The sequence below is a fragment of the Copadichromis virginalis genome, linkage group LG4 (assembly GCF_057382275.1).
Source record: "Copadichromis virginalis isolate Kocher_CV1m ecotype Utaka linkage group LG4, C_Virginalis_male_GT1.1, whole genome shotgun sequence".
Classification (NCBI taxonomy): domain Eukaryota; kingdom Metazoa; phylum Chordata; class Actinopteri; order Cichliformes; family Cichlidae; genus Copadichromis; species Copadichromis virginalis.
Window position 1 is genome coordinate 1,524,327 of NC_140621.1, and position 18,709 is coordinate 1,543,035.

Consider the following 18,709-nt stretch of genomic DNA (forward strand, 5'->3'; position numbering starts at 1 on the left):
TACACAAAAAAGAGAAATAAATTAGAACATGAAGTGTCACAATAGAGAATAAAAAGGTACAAAGTAACAAAATAAAATGAACAGGTTAAAAATAAATAAATAACAATTCTATAAAATTCTCAACAGAAAGCCTGATTTAAAAAACAACAACAACCTACAATTGAATTCAATTCGTTTTTTAAAATGTATTCATACACTAAATCACAACAATAGTTGCCTCAAGGCAATTTATATTGTAAGGTAAAGACCCTACAATAATATAGGAAAAACCATCAGGTGACCACCAACGAGCAAGCACTTTGGCAACAGCGGGAAGAAAAAACTCCCGTTTAACAGGAAGAAGCCTCCAGCAGAGGGAGGGGCTAAACTACACCAAGATTTCAAATACTGGACTAAGCAGCTGAAGCAGAAGGAGACAGAGCTTGATTCACAGCACGTGACCCCCATAGAAGAGATAAGAAATGTTAAAAGATTAAATGTTTTGATTCATCCTGGCACACAGCTATAACAATCGTGGCTCAAGAGTTGGGAGTTCGCCTTGTAATCGGAAGGTTGCCGGTTCGAGCCCCGGCTTGGACAGTCTCGGTCGTTGTGTCCTTGGGCAAGACACTTCACCCGTTGCCTACTGGTGGTGGTCAGAGGGCCCGGTGGCGCCAGTGTCCGGCAGCCTCGCCTCTGTCAGTGCGCCCCAGGGTGGCTGTGGCTACAATGTAGCTGCCATCACCAGTGTGTGAATGTGTGGATGACTGGATGTGTAAAGCGCTTTGGGGTCCTTAGGGACTAGAAAAGCGCTATATAAATGCAGGCCATTTACCATAATGGTCACTCCTATAATCTTTTAACTGCCTTCTCCTTCCCTCTTTTACCAGACTCCAAGCAGAACGGTGATGCAGCAGCTAACGCTGCGGCTCTGGCCAATGAGGACTGCCCTACCATCGACCAGGTCCTGGGAGATGAGCGTAGCCCGGCTACCGGTGGGCTAGGCTCCACCACCAGCCGTGAGCGCTACCCGCACGACCGGGCGTGCTTCCTGCTGAGCGCAGGGGAGTTCCAGCGCACAACAGACGGAAACGTTCGAAAAGGTAAGGGGGTGGAGGGGGATACTGAGGGGAAAAGATGCAGAGAGGGGAGGGGGGTACTTGAGTGACAGCAGTACATGATCCTGATTGATTAAAGCAACAATATGCATAGTGTGTGAAAATATCACGTTTGATCTCAGACTTACATACATATATACACACGTACACTGAGTTAACTACAACACTGAGAGAAGATTACTCCAACATAAGCAATAATAAAAAAGCCATGGTGTTGTCATTTAAAATAAAATGAGTTAAATCATCCTAAAGCACACAATTGATCACATTCCCATTCCATCCATTCTTTTTAATGCAAGCTTAGTTTTGCAGTCTCACTGCCTTGAGACTGTTCATAATCACAAACGCTGTCCGTGGCACATGTAACACATGACTCTCCTTTCTGCTTTCCAAGTATGTGATTGTAGAGGAAGTTCCCTAAATTTGTATGTCCTCCATCTGTACTGCAGAGGTCGCTGCGGCGCTAGTGTCTGGTGCCCTGAGATTGAGTGACTAGATTTACTGTGCTGAACCACAAAAGTAATCACTGATTCATTGAACTGAATTCAATGAATTGAAAAATCATTGTATTAATATTCTGCACTGAGGTGACTGAAGAGTCCCTTAGTAGTACTACACTGTCCTTCAGTGTATGCTTCACACTGTTTATGGCAGCTGATAGAGCTCTTTGTGTCAATCTCTTTTCACACAGCTAAACTGCTTCATTATGAAACACTACTCTTTTTGAGGGATTATAATGTCAACTGTAATTCTTTCTCCAGGTAGGTATTACACAGCAGATACTGGTGCTACTTTATGTTTTTATACTGTCAACAAATCCCATGAAAACTAAAATAACACTAGAAAATATGTTTTCCTGTCATGGACCTCTGCTGGCAGCATACGTCAGGGTTTCTGTCCGACTTTGATCAAACTGTCAAATACTTGTTTTCCAAATTGTAATTATGCCGTCTGTACTTATATACAGTGATCACAAGCAAGATATAATGTGACAGACTCTCAGAGAAAAGGGCTATTTCCCCCAGGTTGACCAATTTGGTGGTGGTGGGTGGCACTGGTAGATGTTATGTGCACCATGTCCTCCCTGCTGACTGATAGCAGAGTTGACTCAGAGTCATTTGGGATCATGTTGGGATATATTCCATAGTAGGAAATAGTCCCTTCAGACGTCTTTCCACTGCTAGATGTGCAGAGACAGCACACATAATGCTTATTCACAAGGTATGAATGCATCATTGGAATAACTGGGCTATCTATGCCCGAGGAGCTGGCAGGTTGAAAAACAGCTAATGTGGAGATTTGTGTGCTTACATGGTCCTCCAGCTAAAGGGCTCCAGACTAGTGTGGATACTCGTTTCCTTCTGGGCTTTGTTCACAGTAAGAAACATATCGAACGTCATGTATATTTAGATCATTTTTTGTAAGTGTGCTATTTTTCATATTTTATCTTGCTGAACAGATGGATCAAATACGTTTCAGTGTGTTCACCATATCACCCTGCTTCATTGTTCTGCTCTCTCTCTCACTGTCACTCTTATCTATTCACTGCATAGTTTATTTTTCTTACTTTGTTACACTGAAGTTCATTAACTGTTCATTCTTTGTTTCTTTCTCTCTTCCTCATACTCTCTTCTTTCCCATCTCCACTGTCTTGTCTATTATTCATCCATCCGATGATTCTTACTTTGCCCCCTTCTGCTGCTGCTTATTGTCCGCCAACTGTGTCTGCTGATTGTCCTCATCCATTCATTTTCCTATTATATTCCTGTTCCCAACGTAACGTTTGCCAACATGACCTGCCACACAATTTTCCTTGACCTTCCTTTTTTTAAACTCTCTCACAATCGTCCTGTACCCCCCACACTGTATTTCCCTGATTCACACACACACACACACACACACACACACACACACACACACACACACACACACACAATTAGCCACAAGCTGGAGGGGGCTCTGTTACAGCTCGGTAGGATTCCACCTTCTCCTGGATCAAACCACAGAGACACAGAGGTAACCCAGAGCACCCTTAATAACCTGAACTACTAAACTGCATAAGTGAACCAAAGATTACCTTTAAAGCTAATTAAACCACATTAGATCATTAAATATTGCAATAGATATCATTTGACTGAATATGGCTCAAATACAAATACAATTAGAAGAAAAACAATACAGTTCACTACACCAGACTAACTATGCTAACATACTGTCACTGAAATGAACCCCTTGAGTCACCTTCAGTGCTGAGTCGTAACCTTATGATATCAGAAGTTGGGTTTTCTTCTTCTTCTTCTTAGAAACAACAACAACAAAAAGTAAGAATCATTCTGATGCACATAAAATGATTCACAGCTTCCAATATTAAACTAGACTACATGTACTACATCAGAGTGCATATAATGTAGTGCACTTAATGCAGTACATTAGAGCTCTGGTCATTAGGTTAGATTAGGCTCAAAATCAGAATCAGAATACTTCATCAGTCGGGGAGAAAATTATGTGGTCACAGTTGATCCAAGACAGCAAGAACAGGAACTAACTAAACTCAATTCAATAATATTACAAAATATAGTAAAAAGAGTCTAATAAATACAAATAGATCTTATAAATATCCCAGTATATTAGACAAATGAAAAAGAAATATGTGACATTTTGCTGCCCTTCTTATCATATTGACTTGATGTTTAGGGTGTGTACTTGTGACTTTGATGGAGGGATCGTACAGCGAGCTAGCCAGTTTCCTGTGTAGTTAGTGGTGTATTTGGGTAATCTTAGTATCCCGTTGTACTGGCCTGTGACCTGTCATGGAGTAGGTGAGAGGTATTGTCCAGTATTCTCCTCATCTTGGACTTCTTCTCCTACACTACCTTTAGGGAGCTCCAACCTCACCATCTTACTGGCCTTGCACATCATTTTATTGAGTCTCTTGGCATCCATGACCCTCAACCTCCTGCCCCAACATGCAACTGCATAGAAGATAGCACTGGCCACAACGGACTCGACAATCCTGAGTATTGTCCTACAGATGTTAAATCATCTCAGCTGTCTCAGAAAATACAGACGCCTCTGGCACTTCGTGTAGATTGCAGCTGGTTTTCTGGTCCTCTTAAAGTCCCCAATCAATTCCTTGGTCTCTGTCACATGGAGCTGCAGATGATTCTGCTCGCACCACGTAACAAAGGAGTCCACCACTACTGGGTACTCCATTTCATTCCCCCCACTGATGAATCCAACCAGAGCAGAGTCATCAGAAAATTTCTAAACATGGCAGGAAGGTCCATTAAGTGACTGATGTCTGTGGTGTAGAGGGTCAATAGGAAAGGAAAGAGGATGGATGCTTGTGGGGTAGCAGGTATATGATGGCATCCTCAGCTCTGAGGCAGGGCTGGTAAGCAAACTGAAGGGGTGCAGATGTGGCCTAACAGTCTTTCCAGGGTCTTCATGATGTGGGAAGTCAGTGCCATAGGCCTGTAATGCTGGGGGCCTCTGGGACGTGGCTTCTTTGGTACAGGAATGAGGCAGGACGTCTTCCACAGCAGCGGGAACCAACTCACGTTCAGCATGAACGTTTTAATAAAGACTCCACAAAACTGGGGGGTACGAGCCTTGAGGACATGGGGAACTCACCCCGTCTGGTCCTGCAGACCTGCCTGAGCGGAGTCTTCACATTTTACTCTGAACCTGGTCGAGACTGATAGTGACAGGTGGGGGAGGGGTTTCTGGTCTTTCTCGGGAGGCTATAGACCCTTTGACATAGGACGCTGCACACAGAGCACTGTGCTCTAAAGCCCATCTATTTCTATTGCTTGTGCTGTACAATGGTGGTTTCCCGTTGCACCACGCCAAGCACAAGCATGTCAGTGCAAGCATGCCAGCACTTGCCCTGGCATACAAATGCAATGCAAGCGCTTTCCTTTTTGCTAAAGCATATAGTTAGGGCTGGGTCAGGTGACCCTGACTCCTCCCTTAGTTATGCTGCAATAGTTGTAGGCTGCTGGGGGACTCCCATGATGCATTGGGTGTTTCTTCTTCACTCACTATGTGTTAACAGACCTCTTTGCATTGAATCATACTTGTTATTAATCTCTGGCTCTCTTCCACAGCATGTCTTTATCCTAAGGCCCCCTCCTCGATTTAGAGATGGTCTTTCCCTTTTCGCGTAAAGCAGCGTTCCTCCATTTCCAGAATGTGGACATCCTCATCATTGAAAGAGTGTCCACTGGCCCGTAGGTCTAAATTGCCTGATGAATTAAGTTTTCTGTGTTGTCCACTTAGCCAGAGATTGTTTGGATTCCCCGATGGATGAATCATGGCGGTCGTTCTCTCTCCCCAACCGGTCGCAGCAGATTTAGATTTAGGTTAATTTAGATTTACCAGTTATTCTAACCACATTAGCTTCATGTCTTTGGACTGTGAGAGGAAGCTGGAGTACCTGGTCAGAAACCAAAAGAAACACAAGTAGCCATGTTAACGCCACTCAAAATTGATTCCAGCCTGGTTCCTGAAACTTATGGCCTGTTCTACGCTGACTGATATGCTGCAGGGTCCTCCCTCCTTTTAAATTGCCTTTATTACTTTTAAATGAGATCAGTCACTCTGAGGGTAAACACTATCTCCAGAAGCTCTGTGGTGACAGAACAAGGTACATCTGCTTATTCTGTGCAGAATATTGTGACATTTCGTGACATCGAGCCTGAGTTGCCCATGTTAAACTGTGACCACTGTTGGTGTATTTCTTTAATCAGCAACCGGAGTTTAACAGCTGACAGAGTGAACAGGATATATAGAGGTAAAGTCTGATAAGATCAGTGATGTCGTAGGGAAATGTTGGCTCCTTATTTATGTTACAGAAACACAGAGCTTTGAGGTCAGGTGGATGGCGTGTTTTTGTTTTGTTTTTCTAATGAAAGTAGAGCCATTGTTCCCTGATGATAATATTGATACGAATATGCATTTGTACAAGATAGAGACCTTTTTTTCCCCCCGAGGTCCACAATCTTATCAGACCGCATGATACGCTGGCAAACAGAGATAACCATTTGTTGAAAATGACGAATCTGCTGATGCAACATCTGCAAGCTGGTCTCGCAGAAAGTGGACTATATAAAAGAATCTGAGCAGTTAATGTAAAACAGTGTCACCAGGGCGATCAGCTGATCCCTGGAGTAAATAAAGCATGAGGTGTGTAGCTGCTTCACCCCGATCCCATTCTTCACTGAAAATAACAGAAGGAAGAAAACTCTCTCAACCCACACGTATGAGACAGAGCTATTTAAAACAAACACTCTACAATAATAATAAAGAGAAGTAAGTAAGAAAAAAAAACAGGAGCAACTGAAACAGGCACCTTGAGGTTCAGATAGAATAAAACTGAAAATAGTAGAATAGCTAACCTGGATTATGGCAGGTTAGACCCATGATGACATTAGAAAAAATTACCATATTACCATAGTAGATTTAAATAGATTAAAGTGGATTAAACAAAACAATTTATCGTATTTCATGAAACCTTTACAGTCAGTTCAGTTTTATTCCACACATATTAAAATCCCACTAATGTGAAGTACAATGCTGTGAAAAAGCCCCCGTACGGATTTTTAATAGACAAAGAAACTGGAATAAATGCACAGTTTTTAAATGATGATTGTATATCTTACAGCAGAAAAGCTATTCAAATGTATGTAATTCCCCCTTTGCAAATTATGTCATTAACTACATGTTTTTGGAAAGCTGAGCTCAGTTGAATTAGCCACATCAAATCTAAAGAAACAGCTGAGAAACAAAGTTATTGAAATCTATCAGACGGGAAAGGGTTGTGCTCTGGGACTCCAACAAACCAACAAAGACTCTAATAAACCATGGTGAGAGCCACTATCCACAATTGGAGAAAACTCGGAACAGTGGTGAACCTTCCCAGGAATAGCTAACCTACCAAAATTAGGGCAGAACTTGTAATTTGGCTTAAAAATTTTGGCATAAAAGTGAAAAATTAATGCAGCAAAATGTGTCAAATTAAGGACACATTACCTTTTGAGGTTGCTGTTGCTGCACCATCAACAGTAGTACCAGCTCCCATCCCAGGAGGGTGCTGTTGCTAGCACAAACCATCGACAGGTACAGGAGGAGGGACAGCATTCCCAACGAGCACGAGGAAGATACAGAGGAAGGTGAAATTATACAATATTGAAATTTGTTTGCAAAAAAAAGATACCAGAGTCAACATTAACATCAGATCACACGACATAAAACCTTGCAATCCACACACACACACACACACACACACACACGCGCACACACACACACGCGCGCACACACACGCCCGTTCAGCTATCTTAGTGAAGACCTTCATTGACATAATGCTTTCCCTAGCCCCTTACCCTAACCATTAAAGATGAATGCCTAACCATAACCTAATTGTAACTCTGACCCTGAAACCACATTTTGAGCCTCGAAAATGCCTTTAAATGCTTCAAATTTGTGAGGATTGGTTTGTGTGTCCTCACAAGTGACTGTTGGTTCTCACAAGTATAGTAGAATGCAGATTTCGGTCCTCACAAAGATAGCTAGACAGGAACACACACACTGTGTTTTTGTTACTGTAAAGCTTTTAAGTGTGATTCAGCATCACATAGTAAATATGTTGGGGCATATGCATGGTTGCTGTATGTGTTTGTGTGTTTTCGTATAAATTACACTGGAAATTCAATCTGTGTGTGTAAATAAATTATATGCACATGGAAAGAATGCACATATAATTTATACATATTACAAATATGTGATTTAATATATTTTCACTGCTAACTATTATCAGCTGTGTTTATCAAGCCATTATTGGCCCACTACATCTCGTTACAGCTAATTACAGCCAGGATAGCTCCCCCAGAATCTGGGGAGCTATCCTGCATTGCCTCTTGACACAAATTACTTGCCTTTCCTTACACAAAAAATGTACGTAATTACATTTCTTCCATCCATCCTTCCATTTTCTGCCGCTTACATGGGTTTAAGTCTCAGGGGCAGATGTCTAAGGAGAGACGCCCAGACCTCCCTCTCCCCAGTCACCTCTTCCTCTTTTTTGATCTTTAATCTGACCCCCTTCTTAATGACCAAGCTCTCCTCTCTATAAAGGCCCCAGTATTCCCTCTGCAATGTCCGCTTTGCTTGTTTCACTTGTATTTACATCCACCATTAAGGTGCAGAAAGCTGCAGTGTTCTTCTGAACAACAGGTGTCACCACAATATCATTATGTAAGCGCTAATACAAGAGGAGAATAAATCAAAACAGAAGCCAAGACTTTGTCAAGTGTTTTTTTTTGCTTAGTCTTAGTAAGGTTTCGGAAACTCTGCAGTTAATAAATTGTTCTAACTTCTCCCTCTGAATACAGTGGCTTGCAAAATTATTCGGCCCCCTTGAACTTTCCCACATTTTGTCACATTACAGCCACAAACATGAATCAATTTTATTGGAATTCCAGATGAAAGACCAACACAAAGTGGTGCACACGTGAGAAGTGGAACGAAAATCATACATGATTCCAAACATTTTTTACAAATAACTGCAAAGTGGGGTGTGCGTAATTATTCAGCCCCTGAGTCAATACTTTGTAGAACCACCTTTTGCTGCAGTTCCAGCTGCCAGTCTTTTAGGGTCTGTCTCTACCAGCTTTGCACATCTACAGACTGAAATCTTTGCCCATTCTTCTTTGCAAAACAGCTCCAGCTCAGTCAGATTAGATGGGCAGCGTTTGTGAACAGCAGTTTTCAGATCCTCGTTCGGCCTGTGAGTTTAGGTGGACGGCCTTGCCTTGGTAGGTTTACAGTTGTGCCAGACTCCTTCCATTTCTGAATGATGGCTTGAACAGTGCTCTGTGGGATGTTCAAGGCTTGGGAAATCTTTTTGTAGCCTAAGCCTGCTTTAAATTTCTCAATAACTTTATCCCTGACCTGTCTGCTGTGTTCTTTGGACTTCATGGTGTTGTTGCTCCCAATATTCTCTTAGACAGAGCAGCTGTATTTGTACTGACATTAGGTTACACACAGGTGACTCTATTTAGTCATTAGCACTCATCAGGCAACGTCTATGGGCAACTGACTGCACTCAGACCAAAGGGGGCTGAATAATTACACGCACCCCACTTTGCAGTTATTTGTAAAAAATGTTTGGAATCATGTCTGATTTTCGTTCCACTTCTCACGTGTGCACCACTTTGTGCTGGTCTTTCACCTGGAATTACAATTAAATTGATTCATGTTTGTGGCTGTAATGTGACAAAATGTGGGAAAGTTACTTTTGCAAGCCACTGTATCTGCATGTCTCTGAGCTTCTGTAGTGGAATATAATTAAAATGGCAGTACAAATCGTCACAATCGTACATTTGTGTATAGGATAGGATAAGATAATAAGAAAAAGATACTATATACAACAGAATAAAATACAATGTTGTCAGAAAAGAAATTGCACTTAGTGTTTTTGGTATTGCACATATATGGATTTGTGTGTTTGGTGAGTTGTGAAGTTTTTGTTGTGGAGTCTGACAGCAGTTGGAAGGAAAGACCTGCGAAATCTCTCCGTCCCACACCGTGGGTGCCGCAGTCTCCCACTGAAGGAGCTGCTCAGTGCTGTCAGAGTCTCCTGCATGGGGTGGGAGATGTTGTCCAACAGGGATGACAGCTTAGCCACCATTCTCCTGTCACTCACCACCTCCACTGGGTCCAGAGGGCATCCTAGAACAGAGCTGGCCCTTCGGATCACCCTGTTCAGTCTCTTCCTGTCCCCAGCAGAGATGCTGCCGCCCCAGCAGACCACGCCATAAAAGATAGCAGAAGCCACCACAGAGTCATAGAAGGTCTTTAGGAGTGGGCCCTTCACTCCAGAAGACCTGAGTCTCTGCAGCAGGTACAGCCTGCTCTGCCCTTTCCTGTAGAGGGCGTCTGAGTTATGAGTCCAGTTTATTGTTCAGATGAACACCAAGGTACCTGTAGCTGCCTACAGCCTCAATGTCCATGAATTGGATGTTCAGTGGTTGCAGTGGGGGATGTTTGTGCCTGTGGAAGTCTACCACCAGCTCCTTGGTTTTACTGGCGTTGATCTGGAGGTAGTTCAGCTGGCACCAGTCCACAAAGTCTTGAGTCAGTCCTCTGTACTCCTTGTCGTCCCCATCAGTGATGAGGCCGACTATTGCAGAGTTATCAGAGAACTTCTGCAGGAAGCACTGGGTGAAGTTGTGGGAGAAGTCTGCAGTGTAGATGGTGAAGAGGAACGGAGCCAGAACCGTTCCCTGTGGGGCCCCCGTACTGTAGACGACCCCGTCCGACACACAGCCCTGAGTCCTCACATACTGTGGTCGGTCGGTGAGGTAGTCCAGGATCCAGGTAGTGAGGTGATGGTCTATTCCTGAGTTCTCCAGCTCGTCCTTCAGGACTGTGGGAATAATGGTGTTAAAGGCACTGGAGAAATCAAAGAACATGATTCTCACAGTGCTCCCAGCGGTCTCCATCATCCGCTCCAATGCCAGGCTGGTAGGCAAACTGAAGTGGGTCCAGTGATGAGCTCACCAGGGGCCAAAGCTGTGCCAGGACCAACCGTTCCAGGGTCTTCATCAGGTGGGATGTCAGAGCCACCGTCCTATAGCTGTTGAGGTCCTTGGAATTCATGTCTTCAGCCCAGCTGCAGCAGCCATGGCACAAAGTCCCAGGTTACAAAAACCAAGAGGTGCACAACCGGCAGAAGTGCCACAAAGAAAATCACTTTTACACTCACCTCCCTCTTCATCGCACAGGCCGGTGTGACACCAATCCATCTGTCAGTCAACCTGTTAAAGCTTGATGAGACCAAGAGAAAGCAAAGAGCTGAGACGTAATCCCAAGGCCACCAAAGTGGAGACCCTCCGTTACGTGGTTACACCTGCAAATTCTATCCATAAAAGTTATGAGCAGAAGTTGAGTCCAACTTATTGCTGGTGATGCGAACCAAGACCTTGCTACAGTTGTTGAGGGTTGTAAGGAGTCAGTGAGTTCAATTCAATTTTATTTTATTTACATACCATAACAGCTGTCTCAAGTAACCTGGTGCTAACGGAGCACCAGCTCAGAAGCTCAGCCTCTCTGAGAACTGAGATAGTAAGATACTAGTAAAAGGCTATAAAATAGAAAGAATTAAATAACACTGTATGAGTACGCTCAGCTCCCATGTTCCTTTAAATTTCAAAAGAGTCACTTTCTGTTTTTTCACCAGCAAAACAAATAAAAATGAAAATTGTTAAACACGTGAAATACATATTAGTAATATTAGTAGTATTATGACCAATATTATTATTATTACTAGCCAAAACCCACCACATGGACAATTGTTAACAGGCCTTGGTTGAAGTGTCTCATCACGACATATTTAGCTGTGACTTGAACACAATTCCAAATACAAAGTCTGGTGACTGTTGTCTACGGGTGATGTATGTTGACAACGAGAGGAACAAATGCAAACGGAGAATGTAACATCACATTTGTAGATGTGAAAAATTTCTATATGTGGGACAGTGTTTGTGTGCTGTTTACTTCAGATTGGACACTGTAATGGTGGAGATGTACACAGAGCATACATACAGACATAAACTCAGCACAGAAAGTAATACAATTTGTGTTTGGTTGATTCTTTCTTGTTGTAACAATGCTTCCTGGCAATAAATCATATACAGCTGTTTGTTTCGCCTGAAACGGTGCCACATGTGTAAGGAAAATGTATCTGTGAGATGAGCAGCAGGATTAAGTGTGGGGGTAACTTCTCTACCAATGGCAGGCAACCTGTTCTGCTGTTGACTCTTGTTTGATGTCGTTTATTGGTTTGGATAATTGATGACTGAAGAAATAAGACATGCTGACAATTTAATCATTTAATAAATTGGTCATGCACTTTATTGGGATGGCGTCCCATTCTTCAACCAGCTCTTATTGCAAGTGTCTAGTTAGTCACTTTGGCACGAACAACATGCCCAAACTGATCCCACAAGTGTTCAACAAGTTTGAGGACTGCAGGTAGGTCATTTCATTCTCTCCATTCTGGAAGAAGAGCTCTGCTCTGTTGGAGTGACCGTTGTCATTTGAACAGAGTTTGGCAGTGTAGCAGTAGGACCCAGGTTATAGAATCTCATCTCTGCATTCAGATTGCCTCCAGTTATGACAAGCCTTTTCTTACCAATGAGGTAGTGTTGTCTTCTTGACTAGCCCACTTCATCTCCTGTGTCTGGCATTCTCTATAGTAAGTAATTTGTTCTTTAATTTGGAGATGTTTCTAGGAGTCACTTAGAGATAATGTTGTAACTTGATTAGAGAGTAAATACCAGAATAAAGTGTTTGGATTTGGCAGACAAGATATGGAAAACTTTTCATGGATGCAACCTACAAATTCAGCTGTGTTATTCAACCCAAAAATCCCTACAAATGTGGCACCATCTAAGGGGACGTAAACAGCTTTACTAACTATATAACATCTATGGTCAAGAAGCATAATTACAACAAAGAAATGATTGGCCAAAGACAAATGTCCTTATTTTTGGCATAACTTAAATACATACACTACAATCCTTATAGAAGATTATTATCCGGTAAACAATACCGGAGCAAGTTTTATTGACTCTCATAAATGGCATGCAGCCTTTCAGTAGAGAATTTGAGAGTGGCTGATGCCTATGTTAGGGAAGCGAGACCTGTGACCCAAGCTTATGAGTTCTTCGATGTATTGGTACTAGCTGTGCCTCAAGTTAGCACTAGTAGGTTTAAATATCCCTATCTGTTGTGCAGACTGACAACAGTATCAGTCCTTCCCATGCCCTGACATGACTTGTCTTCCGGCAACAAGTTTTTTGTTTTTTCGTAATTCCTAGGGCTGCAAGGATTCATCAAGTAACTCAAATAACTCAGTTATAAAAAACTGTCTACATAATCTTTATTTTTTTACTCTAATTCCGATACAAACATTTACAGGGAAAAAGCTGGTGGGACTTTTTAGTCTTAAAAATCTGGCACAATGTTTGAATTAGGCAGCATGCTGAAGGCTCACGGCAGCTGTCATACTCTCTACCACAGTGATACCTGAAGCAGTGGTTAGTCTAAAAAAGGGCATTTAAAACACCTTGAGGCATCTATTGTTGTGATTTGGCGTTGTATAAAAAATAAATTGAATTAAATGTACAAGAATAAATTTATTTCAAAGCTCTGGTAACATTATTTTAGATAGATTAACATAAAATATTACATACACAAAAAACCCACACAAACTCTACCTCATCCAAGAGATACAGTAGCCCTACGGTCAAAACTCTTAATTGCCTCCTAGTTATGTAATAAAGCTTTCCAGGAAGAGGGCTTTTATATTTGGTGCCTTAGTTTAGTTTGTATGTATGCCTTATTTTATTTGATGTTACTGTACTTGTGATTATGTATTTATTTTTGCATTAAAGAAAATAGAAAGAGATCTCCGATGTTGTTCCTGGGATCTGCTGGAGCCACTCGCCTAGCTTGGGAGTCACCACACCGAGTGCTCCGATTACCACGGGGACCACCGCTACCTTCACTCTCCACATCTTCTTGACCTCTTCTCTGAGCCTTTAGTACTTCTTCAGCTTCTCGTGTTCCTTCTTCCTAATGTTGCTGTCATTCAGTACCGCTACTTCTATTACTACGGCCGTCTTCTTGTGCTTATCTACCACCACTATGTCCGGTTGGTTATTCACCACTTTTTTGTCTGTCTGTATCTGGAAGTCCCACAGGAACTTAGCTCGGTCATTCTCAATTACCCTTGGGGGCGTCTCCCATTTTGACCTTGAGAGTCTATGGATCTTGTGCTCAGAGCTTGTTCCTGTGCTGCCATGATTAGTGCCTCTGTGCTGTCTTTCAGTCCAGATTTGTCCAGCCAATGGGGGGATATCTGGATGTCAGCCCTTTCCTCTATCTGCCAGTGATACATACCATGCAAGGGCCTGTCCTTCAATGATGGTTCCTCTACTTCCTCCTCCTCTTTTTTGGGTTTCTGCTGCCTGAGGTATTCACTACACACATGGTGAGTTGTGGCCATCTTCCTGATGTACCTGTTCGTTGTCTCATCCTAGACAGTGGTTCTGACACTAAGCAGTCCCCGGCCTCCTTCCTTCCACTTAGCATACAGCCTCAGGGTGCTGGACTTGGTGATATCGGTGGCTTCTATCTCCTGCTTTGGCCAGCTTATTTTTTTTTCAGCAGGGTACCTGAGCCCAGATCTTGTTTTTCCCATCCAGCTGACTCTTCAGGACCTGTCTGACCCTCTGCAGGTACTTGGTGGTTGCAGCTTTACTAGCGGCCTCTTCATGCCTCCCATTTAACTGTGGGATTCCCAGGTACTTTCAACGGTCCTTGATGTCTGCAATGTTGCCTTCTAATAGTTTGATCCCCTCAGTTCTGACTACCTTCCCTCTCTTTGTTACCATCCAATTACACTTATCCAATCCGAACGACATTTCAACATTAAACCTGTATATCCTGGTGGTGTGGATCAGTGAATTAATGTCTCATTCACTATTGGCATACGGCTTGATGTCATCCATATAGAGGAGATGGGTTGACGAATGCGCCGTTCTGTAGTCGGTATCCGTAGCCAGTCTTGTAAGAGATCTCACTTAGGGGGTTCAGGCCTATGCAGAACAGCAGTGGGGACAGAGCATCTCCCTGGTAGATCCCTCATTTGATGGTGACTTGTGCCTCTAGTGTTGTACGCCACATCTCCATTGAGTTCCTGATGAAGGCTCTTAGGGTCCTGTTGATCTTGCACATTTCCAGGCATTTCATGATCCGGGTGTGGGGCATTGAGTCATAGGCCTTCTTGTAGTCAATCCAGGAGGTGCACAGGTGGTCAGTCTGGTCTTGCAATCTTGGGCGACTGCTCTGTCGACCAGGAGCTGGTGTTTTGTCCCTCTGGTATTTCTGCCAAGCCCTTTCTGTGCCTCGCTCATGTATTGACCAATGTGCCTTTTTATCTTAGCCGCTATGATGCCTGACAGGAGCATCCATGTGGTACTGAGGCAGGTTATTGCCTAGTTGGATGGTACCGAACACTTCTGGAGGTTCTCTGGGTTCAGGACTGTCTGGCCTTCAGTTAGCCATTCTGGGTGTGTCTCATCTACTATCAGCTGGTTCATTTGTGCTGCCATGTGTTCATGAAGTGCCGTCAGCTTCTATAGCCAGTAGACGTGAATTATGTCGGGGCCTGGTGCTGTCCTTCATACTGGAGACCCTTTCTTTTTATATCTGTCACTGTGATGGTCACTGGACCCTGTTCCGGGAGGTGCAGTTGATTTGCTCTTAGACCCACAGGCCTCTGACCACTGTTATTATGGGTTGCGTCCTTCCCCCATATGCTCTTCCAGTACTGCATGGACAACTTGCTGTACTTTTTAGGCATCTTCTTTGGTGCACCTGTCTGTTACTCCAATAGTTGGCTAACTTCCCTCTGTGCTACCTTGATCTTAGCCTGTAGTTTCCTTCTCCGTGGAGGGTACTGCTCCTTGTGGCTTTTCAACTTGTAGCCAAGCATCTCACTGATCCCTGCTGCCATAGTGTAGATCAGCTGATTAGTCTCAGTGATGGTACAGCGCTGCATCCACATCTTCTAGTAGACCTTCACATACTTCACCTAATCTTGGTAACCTACTACGGAGGATGCAGGTTGCCAGCTTTGCCATGATCCTGTCTTTCAAGTCAGTTCGTTTTGCATTCAATGCTTCTTCTTCCATTGTACTTGGGGCTTGGTACCCAGTCGGGTGGGGTCAGGGGGTGAAATCTCCCCCTGACCTGTTGTCCTGGCTCCACTATTGCTGTAGCATTGTGTATGTATACTGTATGCAGTTAAACTGTTAAAACTAATGCAATTTCTAAAATGGAAACCAATGAGCAGATCATTTTAGAAGGCGTGTCATTGTTTCTTTTGAATATTTAAGATTGTTCATAAGACAAATTAATTTTGATCTGATCTGATTAATAGAATAATCAGTAGAACACTTGATTTTTAAAATGATCAAAATCTGCAGGCCTAAAGCTTCCTCTACAGACTGCAATATGTGTTTGTGCAAAATTTCCCCATGTGACACTCAAAAAGACAGCATTTAATCTAAATTCATGTCAGGAGCAGCTCACACAATTTCAGCACAGTTTAACATAGTAAACATACTGCATAAGAATCAGAGCATGACTGCGGGAGTAAACGCATGTCCTGTGTACTATTTATTGTGTTTTGTGTGAGAGAGCTACACTTTCCATTTTTACACCTGCAGTGTGTTGATTGATACCAAAACAGGTAATTAGTGGGCCTGAAAGGTAGAAGTATGCTGCTGTTGTTATTTTGTTGTTGTGATGTTACTGTCTCCTTCCCCAGGTTGTATAAAGTCATGTACTTGTTTGTGGGCTCATAGTGATCTGTGTCACACTATCATCTGTCTGTTTGTCTTTTTCTCTATTTGTTTCTGTTTTTTCTATTTTACATCCATCCTTTTTTCTCCGTCTGCCTGTATTCTGTGTGTAGCTGTCTTCCCCTCCTCCTACTCCTCTTCTTCCTCCTTCTCCTCTCACTCTGGTACTTACAGATAAGGGGAGGGTGCCACAAGTCCCATTTGTTCTGCTTTATGTTTTTACCAAACTTTATGATTTGATTTGCAGACTCTACAGCGTAGCCACGATCAATAAAATATGTCTTCGGTGACAATAAGCCATAATTCTGCACAAAAGTACTCAATATGTAAAGACATTAATTTAAAGAAATCATTTTCTTGGAAAAGTACCAGAGTGAAAATAGCTGCTGTGTACTGGTTGCCTCATTATTCTACCAGGCTAGTGACACATGGATGCCAACCGGGTGGTTGGTTGGTTTCCCTTGTCCTGTCCTGTGAAGCTAAGCTCAGATTAGTATGACAGCACAGCCTGCAGAGACTACAGTGGGAGATGCTTGTTTGATAATTTACTTGTTTGCAGATTATTGGATCCCTCAGAAAACACCTTTGGACATAGATTACACAAACAGGTTCGAAAAAGTTTGTGCTGTTGTTTTACAGTTGCTGAGCCACTCGAACTCTCTAACAGGCTGAGCTGAAACACTGACTGCTGGCGTGCTTCGAAGGGCCACATTACCTAACGAGACAGTGAACTGATTAACACCAAGACACAAATTTGTAGCTTCTAGAGAAATGAGCAGGCAGGCAGTTAAGAAAGACAGACAAAACTCGAATCCTAAAAATAATGCATGCTCCAATATTCAGGTAAGTATAAGAACAACTTCGAAGGGCTTTGGAAAAAATTTGCCTCTGTGCTTTGTCCTTTCTAGCCTTTTTACAATGCAGCTTATTAAGATCCTTGGCAAGAGAAACACAGTTGCACACATTTCAAAATATGTGCAACTGTGTTGCTCAGCTTTTGTCCTTAAAGTGCCTCCAGAAGTCTCTTTTAATGCCTTTACAACAGTCCTTCCTTTTTTCCCTGCCTCTTTCCTGCTGACATAATTGGGATTTATTGCCATCCTTAATATTAAAAAAGTCATTTAATCCAAAACAATTGGCTCTGTGGTTGTGATGTGTGGGAAGAACGGAAGACATTCTGAAATGGCAGCAAAGCCCCCCCCAAACCCTCGTCATGAATGACTATTTATCTGTATCACCCCACTTTTTTCTTGTTGGCCAAATAGACCAAAGGAAACAATGTTCAGAGGAACTGCGGGACTTGGTGCAGCAAAGCAATTTGGGTTAAGGCTCCATGATTGACTCTTGGTAATCTGAACTACAAAATGCAAGTTTGGCAATTTCAGTGACCCCATGCAAATTGTAGTCTTAGTTTCTGGTTCTCAGCTGAAAGGAGTGGCACCTGGTTTGTTGCTGCTTGGAAGCATGCCTTATTGTGCATTCAGAGGTGCTTTTCTGCATATATTAGTTGTGATGAGAGGTTATTTAAGTTCCAGCTGCCGTCCTTTCAGTTCAAAGTAGTCTGGCAATTCTCTGACCTTGAGCATCAACAAAGCAGAGAGCTCAGACAACTGCTCTTTTATTTCAGCTTTTCACACTCTGTAAACCCTAGAGATGTTGTGGTGCGTTGTGCGATGCCATTACATTAGCAGGAATGGTCAGATCAACCCATTTAAGACACTCTAATCACCTTTCTTCCCTGTTCTGATGTTTGGTTTGAACTTCAGCAGATCAGTTTGACTTGTCTATTTGCCTAAATGCATGGTGTTGCTACCATGTGCTAATGAGATATTTACATTAATGAGAAATCAACATTTGTGCCTAATAAACTGGATGATCGTCATATTCTTGCAAATAGGTAGGTAGGTATGCCGGCAAATAAACACATTGGAAAGAGTCACCAAAGTGACCAAATCTTAATTTTACCATAAGTAACACAACAACACAACGTGTTCAAAATAAGGACTCATGAACAATTTTAAAAGCATTTTAATTTAAAACACCATAACACTGTCTCTCTATCACTATTCAGCGTCGTAAACTTTCTCAGTTTCAGTTCAAACCAGGAAACGAAATTATAAAAAAGAAACAAGGTGCAAAAGAGAAAAAAATGAAACAAAAAAACGATGCAATGATTAC

The 18,709-nt window shown here is 42.6% G+C and overlaps 1 protein-coding gene across 3 annotated transcripts in view; it reads left to right on the forward strand.

Moving 5' to 3' along the window:
• The window catches only part of LOC146710500 (voltage-gated potassium channel KCNC1-like), a 76,416-nt gene that overhangs the window by 40,000 nt on the left and 17,707 nt on the right, over window positions 1–18,709 (forward strand). For 2 of the 3 annotated variants that reach the window (XM_085453070.1, XM_085453072.1), the window contains exon 4: window positions 870–1,082. In XM_085453070.1, coding sequence (XP_085309196.1) covers window positions 870–1,082 — 213 coding nt within the window. Of the gene's footprint in view, window positions 1–869; window positions 1,083–1,788; window positions 4,517–18,709 lie in introns of those variants that run through there. The other variant, XM_085453071.1, reaches the window with a different exon arrangement.